Raw genomic sequence first — 7,335 nt, 5'->3', positions numbered from 1 at the left:
GACTTCATTAATAATACTTAATAATTAAATATAATAATTATCTGGATCTTATAAAATACTGAACATTTGACTTACTCACCATCGTTTCCAATATTTTCAATTTATACCCTCGCGGTTTTGATTCACCCTGGAAACACCCCGGAAACACGATGGAATCACGGTGGATCCAGGGTGGTTACAGGGTGGGTTTTTTGTCATTTTATCACCGTGATTCCACGATGACTACACGGTGTACCCACCGTGATTCCACGTACACCGTGTAATCACCGTGGATACACTGTGGAATCTCAGTGAATACACCGTGGAATCAGGGTGGGTACACCGTGTTACCATCGCAGAAACACCATGTAACCACCGCGTATACACGGTGATAAAATGGCACAAACCCACCCTGGATCCACCGTGATTCCACCGTGTTTCCACTCCCAGGGTGTTTCCAGGCTGATTTAAAACCGTCAGGGTAAATATTTGAATAAAAGTTGAATAAAATTAAGTAATTTCAATTAAAGAGTATATACAATCACAGACTTTAGGTTAAATGTGCATAAGTCTGAGGAAAAGTTCAATTGGAGCACTTGCTAGTACTCTAGCTAAGTATACTATTTACGGATACTACTGGTTATAAGATGTTATAAGGTAATGAATTTATTTATTAAAAATGTAAATAAGATGAATGAATAAAAAGTAAATTTTAATAAATATTATGAATTATACAGGTAGCTAGGACGAATTCTAGAACAAATTCACTAAGATGAAATTGAAGTTTTTGGTGGACTCTGGCTGAGGATACTATTTTTACAAAGACTGCTGGTTATAAAGTATTGTAAGTTAATAATTCCACTTACTAAAAATTAGATGAAATCAATTGAAAAAAAAAAAATCAATAATTATTTATAACAGTACTAGTTATGGTGATTATTATCTGGGCAAATCTGCTCGAGGCTGATTGGATGTTAAATTGGAGCATTACGTTGGATCCCGGCTGAGGACTTCCTCTTCATTGCGAGTACTGGCCATTAATTTATGGATGGTAATAATTTCATTGATTTAAAAATTCGCTAAAGTTAATGAACAATTAATATTAATAAATTTATTATTTAGTACAGGCTACTTAAAAAATTTCCCAATAAAATTTTCACGGATTAAATGAAGAATTTAATTGAAATACTCCAAAAGACTCTGGCTCACTCTCTTAAAATAAATCAGTGAAAAGCAGTCCAATCAGTGAATATTCACTGCATGAATAGTCCCAAGTATATCACTGATTTAATTAGTGATATACTTGGGACAGATTCGCAGTGAATATTCACTGATTTGCAGAACTTTTTACAGATTCATTTTAAGAGAGCAGGATTTCATTTGATTTTCTCTGTTGGTCATCGTACATTTCTTCATTATGATGTCACTTTCCAATATATTAATAAATCAAATTCTGTGAATTCATATTAAAAAAAAAAATATTAATTGGTTTGTAACTATAGTAACAATGAGGACTTAGTCTCTTGTGAATAAGAAAAAAAATACATCAAAAATAAATATTCTTGTTCTTGTATTTTTAACTTCCTTAATAAAAGCTTGAGATAAATTACCATCTCTATTCTGCATAATTAATGTATTTTTAACTCTTTCTTATTCATTTGTTATTTCCATGCACTATCGTCTATTGTTCTTGTTGAAATTATTTATTATTGAGATATCTATCGTGTTGCGTTTATCCGAGACTTGTCACTTACTCATTGTCAAGAATTTTATTATTTATTTCATTAATATATTTTTAAAAAAGTTTTTGATTTTTACATCTTTTAAATCAGTTCATTGAGTGACTATAATAGGTGATATTTTTGCGAATATATCAGTGATCACAAGGGGACGAATCGTCGGCTTTTTTCAGGCTAATGTTCATGCAAATGTTGTTGCCGATTTATGCAATTGCAATATTAAGATAGTTTATTTATGGAAAAAGAAATTTCGAGAACATGGTGAAGCTGGATTGCTAGACCACCGTAAATTGAATCATCGTCCTCGACTTACTACAGTTGAAGATTTATTATTGCTGGAAACGTCATTACACAACCCGTTTTCATCATGCGAGCAAATCATTCATTTATGCGGCTCCAATCTTTCGCCAATATCAGTCGATCGTCGCTTTAAAAAGTATGGTAATATGTCAGCTCGTCCTGCTAAAAAGCCAGAGCTCACAGACGCCCATCGCATTAATCGCGCGCAGTATGCTAGAAATTATCGAAATTGGATGCCTGAACAATGGGAAGATGTCATTTTCACAGATGAAAAGGTATATAATGATATTATAGTACTTGTTTTTGGTATATCATTCCTCACAAACGAGCAAGAGCTTTTTTACTAATATATTTTTGTCAAATTTCTTTCAAAGTTAAACTAAAAAAAATAATTTTTGACATTTTCAGTCTTTTTCAACGAGTGCAGATAACAGATTGCGCGTTTGGCGACCACGAAACAAGAGGTTCAATCCAGCTTATGTGCTCCCGGATTATTGGTCTGGTCGAGTTACATCCAACCATTGGGGTTGCATGTCTGGACGAGGATTAATAGCTTTGCAACCTTTGTCGGGAAATATCAATGGTGAAGAATATGTCGAATTACTGAGTGAGTGTATGGAACCAGCCGTCCGTGATATTTATCCGGAGGAAGACCATCCTTTCATATATTTCCTGCAAGATAATAGCCCGATCCATACCTCACGCCTTGCTCAGGATTGGTTTATGGCCAATCCTGACTTCATCCTCATACCACATCCTTCTAAGTCACCAGATCTTAACCCAATCGAGAATGTGTGGGGTAAAACTTTATCTTCACATTTAAAATAAATAATCTATTGACATAATTCTAATTTTTTGTTTCTTTTTGAACTTGTAAGATATATAAATTTTTTTTGTTTACACTTCTTATAGCTATGATGACAAGGAATTGGCAACCTGTGGAACCAATCAGGACTAAGGCGATGCTGAATGAATTTGTTCGTGGGGTCTGGGATAACGTAAGCTACAAAATTCCTGACTTATTAAAGACAGTGAGATCCATGCCTAGACGTTTGGAGGAAGTTATTGCGAATGATGGTTATTCGAAAAAATACTAAATATTTAAAAATTTTAATTTTTGTATTAAATATAATTTTATTTACATAATATAAACTTAATGGTTATGTGTGATGTGTTATGTGACGAAATATAAACAGCTTCCGTTTTTATAACTCTGATTATTTGTGAAATAAAAGCCATCCTCAAAAGTACAACTTGAAACGGTGCTACTCCAACGTTGAGAACATCTTGATACCCTACTTTTTCAAAAAACTTTAAAAACTCGATCGCATTGTTTGTTTTTTTTTTTATTTTTATTAATCAATTTTTTTTTTTTTTTTTTTTTTTACATAGAAATGAATTTTAGCATATAATATTGGGAAAAATTATGTAATAGGTTACGACAAATATGATTAATTTGTTAAGAATCCAAAAAAATTTTATTCATTTTCATTTTGAAGATCACTTTTAATTTTTACTCAACCCAATTTTTCTAAAAAACTGCATCACATTGAGTGAGGTAATATTGAAAAAGCATGTAATGTGCAGGCAAGTTCACCGACATTCGTTGCCTGTCTGGCATGTTAAAATAAACCTGAAACATAAAAATTAAAATAATTAATAATATATATATATATATATATATATATATATATATATATATATATATATATATATATATATATATATATATATATATATATATATATATATATATATAAATTATGTTTATGCCTATGTTTCACACAGTAACCAAAACTAAACATCGTTACTTAATTAAAATAGCACAACCCTAAATTAAAAATACTTAAACATACCAAAAAATCATCAATGATGTCGAAGAACCGGTCCCGGCACATCGTAGCGTCTTTTTTCCCGTTTACGAGAATTGCTTCTTGAGAAATAATTCTGTAATAAAACAAAAATTATTTTATAATTAATTAGCTTCAGATTAATTGAAATATATTTTTGATACTATACTACTTACTCCCATATGCCAAGGTCATCGTCTCGTAAACGATTAAACTTATAATCCATCCCATGTTCCAGGAGACGAGAACGAACCATTGCATATTCTTCATTGAAAGTCCCTGTAATTAAAAGAAAAATAATTAATCAATCATAGAAACGAGTGAGAGTAATAATTATATAATACAAAACTTACATTTGTTTAGAGAGACCATAGTGGCAAGTGATGATGCGATGGTAACCGGTGACGAATGAATAAATGAAGTGAACACTAAAAATAACTGAAATTCTCGACCGTAATTGTTACTTCTTAAATAAAAAATCACTGTCAAGATAATCGCTATACATATATAATAAAAAAATTAAATAAAATGCATATATATATATATATATATTGTATTCTTATATTATCTATACATTGATTTCATATCCAGTTAAATACAGTTAAATATAAACACAAAAATTTAGAAGAAAATTAATAATCTCTCTAGAATAATTGATTACTTTTTTAATTATATAAATTAAAATACATACATATATAGAATAATAAAATTTTTGAACATTAGTAAGTAACAAGTATATTTATTTTTTATGTACTTTTTTTTTATTAACAAGGGACAAAGTCTTCATTGTTACTAATAGTACGAATTGATTTATATTTGTTTTTGTTTTTTTTTAATACGAATTCAGGGAATTTGTTTAATTAATATATTGGAAAATGAAATCATAATGGAGAAATGTACGATTACCAACAGAGAAAATCGAACAAAATCCTGAGTCGTAGTCTCTTGGAGTGTTCCAATTAAATTCTTCATTTAATCCGTGAAAATTTTATTGGGAAATTTTTTAAGTAGCCTGTACTAAATAATAAATTTATTAATATTAATTGTTCATTAACTTTAGCGAATTTTTAAATCAATGAAATTATTACCATCCATAAATTAATGGCCAGTACTCGCAATGAAGAGGAAGTCCTCAGCCGGGATCCAACGTAATGCTCCAATTTAACATCCAATCAGCCTCGAGCAGATTTGCCCAGATAATAATCACCATAACTAGTACTGTTATAAATAATTATTGATTTTTTTTTTTTCAATTGATTTCATCTAATTTTTAGTAAGTGGAATTATTAACTTACAATACTTTATAACCAGCAGTCTTTGTAAAAATAGTATCCTCAGCCAGAGTCCACCAAAAACTTCAATTTCATCTTAGTGAATTTGTTCTAGAATTCGTCCTAGCTACCTGTATAATTCATAATATTTATTAAAATTTACTTTTTATTCATTCATCTTATTTACATTTTTAATAAATAAATTCATTACCTTATAACATCTTATAACCAGTAGTATCCGTAAATAGTATACTTAGCTAGAGTACTAGCAAGTGCTCCAATTGAACTTTTCCTCAGACTTATGCACATTTAACCTAAAGTCTGTGATTGTATATACTCTTTAATTGAAATTACTTAATTTTATTCAACTTTTAATTAATATTTCACGTTTAACACTGCACGCTACAGATCAGAAATTTTTAAATCACAATTACTACTTTTAATAACGTTTTATTTATTTTAATCCATCAATTAAAGCTCCATACTTTAATAAACAGTTTTTCACCAAGCACAACATTGTTTTTTATATAAACAATTAAAAATTAATATTTATTTACTAACCCTTATGTTTGTTTACATATGTCATTGAACTATTAATCACTTTAAATACATTTCCTTTCACTTGGCCTAAGTTGGCTTGCTGAAGCTGGCCCCCATCAATATTGATTTTCACACTTTTTTAATTTTTCAATGCTCCAATCGTTTTTTCGTCATTTGTTCGTTATTGTCCGTCGATTGTTGTTGTTTGTTCGCTTATTGTTTATTTATAATTAAATAATTAAATTTTCAACCTCAACTTAGCCCCCCTTAACTTATCGTTATTTCAATTCTTCCTGTTATCAATCAATTAATATTCATTTTCGTTTGTTCTTTCATAATCTTTGTTTGTTCGATCATTATTAACGTCTTATCGCCTTTTATTATCAATTTTAATTAATTAACATCTCATTACCAGTGTAGCTATGTCGCGCATGCGCATTAATACTTGTGACGCAGTGGGATCTCCTTCCAGATGCCCGGGAACATTTAAATTTAAGATTTATTACAAAAAAAAAGTGAATATCCAATCAAACAAAATATGAACTTTTAATTGTACTTGTCGTTATGAAATTTATATAAAATAATCTATATTGATATTGTGAATAAACTTAATATACAGCATCAATCTGAATAGTTAGTAAATTAGTTATTAATTAATGGAAAATATAAGTGAAAATCTAATTTATCATGCTTTTCAGCGTACGTCTCTACATTCAACGTGAGTGCATATATATTGTATTTACTTGTGAAGATTTTATGTCTGCAAATTTTTGGTTGTGTATGTGAAGATTTCCTGTGCGTGCATATTTATATATGTTGAATTTTACAGCAAATTTTCCATTCATTTGTATAAATTAGATTATTTTCAGTTTTGATATCTACTGTAAAAATTAGATATCTCAAAAAACTTTTTTTTTTTTTTTGTTATAATTTTTATAGCCTTATATAATTTATTCTTTGCATAATTTTATTTTTTTTCCTCAATAGGTTCATTTTTGAGTAAATAAAACGAATATTGATTTTTATGGATATTTATTTATTACTTAAGTATCACAATTCACAGTATTGTGAAATCAAAATACATTCTAATTTGACTTGAACATCGATAAATATCATGAGACCACATAGATAAGTTTGGAATCATAAGTTTAGACGGAAGCACTGTAATAAATAAAACAAATTGTTGTCAGTTGACTCTGCGGGCCAGCCCTAAAACTTCCCGCTGCTTTCGAGCTCCTTGAGTTCGAAATCATTGTTGAGAATACATTTTTGAGTTCTTCGAGCTCGAAAATACTTTTGTATACCTTTGATTTCGAAAAATAACGTTTACCATTTTTTCTACAACGATATCTCTCGAACGAATTCACCGATTGAGACGGTTGAGGTGGCAATCGACGCGTTCTATTGAGTTCTAGAGCTAATCAAATTTTTAAATTGATTTATCAAGACGTTTTTGAGAAATTTCAAAAAACTAAAAAAAAAACAATTTTTTTTTAATTCTTTCGTTAACGGTTTCTCTTGAACGAATGAACCGATTTTGATGGTTGAGGTGGCATTCGAGGCGGCTTAGAAAGTTTTAGAACTGATTAGATTTTGGAATCAATCCATCGAGCAAATTAAAAGTTATTCAAAAAAAACATTTTTGAAAAAATTTTA

General features: G+C 29.5%; 1 protein-coding gene and 2 long non-coding RNA genes across 5 annotated transcripts; 1 reads left to right on the top strand and 2 right to left on the bottom strand.

Annotated features, from left to right (window-relative positions):
* The first annotated feature begins 479 nt into the window (after positions 1–479).
* On the top strand, positions 480–1,188 carry LOC128668269 (uncharacterized). 2 transcript variants are annotated; one of them, XR_008404026.1, is made up of 4 exons: positions 480–636; positions 717–823; positions 901–1,030; positions 1,102–1,188. It is a non-coding gene; the product is annotated as an uncharacterized LOC128668269 (long non-coding RNA). The 2 variants fall into 2 exon arrangements; XR_008404027.1 differs by having other exon boundaries at positions 1,107–1,169.
* A 2,244-nt stretch (positions 1,189–3,432) lies between these two features.
* LOC128668265 (uncharacterized) lies at positions 3,433–4,354 on the bottom strand. The gene is made up of 4 exons (XM_053740853.1): positions 4,222–4,354; positions 4,045–4,147; positions 3,875–3,965; positions 3,433–3,651 (listed from the first exon to the last, which is right to left on the bottom strand). The coding sequence occupies exons 1-4, from the start codon at positions 4,238–4,240 to the stop codon at positions 3,550–3,552; spliced, it is 315 nt and encodes a 104-aa protein (XP_053596828.1). The 5' UTR covers positions 4,241–4,354; the 3' UTR covers positions 3,433–3,549.
* Positions 4,355–4,453: 99 nt separating this feature from the next.
* On the bottom strand, positions 4,454–6,145 carry LOC128668268 (uncharacterized). Of its 2 annotated transcripts, none has more exons than XR_008404024.1 (4): positions 5,351–6,145; positions 5,164–5,270; positions 4,957–5,086; positions 4,454–4,885 (listed from the first exon to the last, which is right to left on the bottom strand). It is a non-coding gene; the product is annotated as an uncharacterized LOC128668268 (long non-coding RNA). The 2 variants fall into 2 exon arrangements; XR_008404025.1 differs by having other exon boundaries at positions 4,455–4,880; positions 5,351–6,143.
* Between the last annotated feature and the right edge of the window lie 1,190 nt (positions 6,146–7,335).

This window comes from Microplitis demolitor, chromosome 7 (assembly GCF_026212275.2).
Source record: "Microplitis demolitor isolate Queensland-Clemson2020A chromosome 7, iyMicDemo2.1a, whole genome shotgun sequence".
NCBI classification, from domain to species: Eukaryota; Metazoa; Arthropoda; class Insecta; order Hymenoptera; family Braconidae; genus Microplitis; species Microplitis demolitor.
Note: the sequence above shows the minus strand (reverse complement) of the source record. Positions and strands in the feature narration are given on the sequence as shown.

Bases quoted from the DNA above. Each gene is read 5' to 3' on its own strand.
- LOC128668265 (XM_053740853.1), bottom strand. The intron at 3,966-4,044 runs GTAAGTAGTATA...GTTTTATTACAG, and splicing joins GATGACCTTGGCATATGGGA to AATTATTTCTCAAGAAGCAA. The intron at 3,652-3,874 runs GTATGTTTAAGT...TTTATGTTTCAG, and splicing joins ACATCATTGATGATTTTTTG to GTTTATTTTAACATGCCAGA.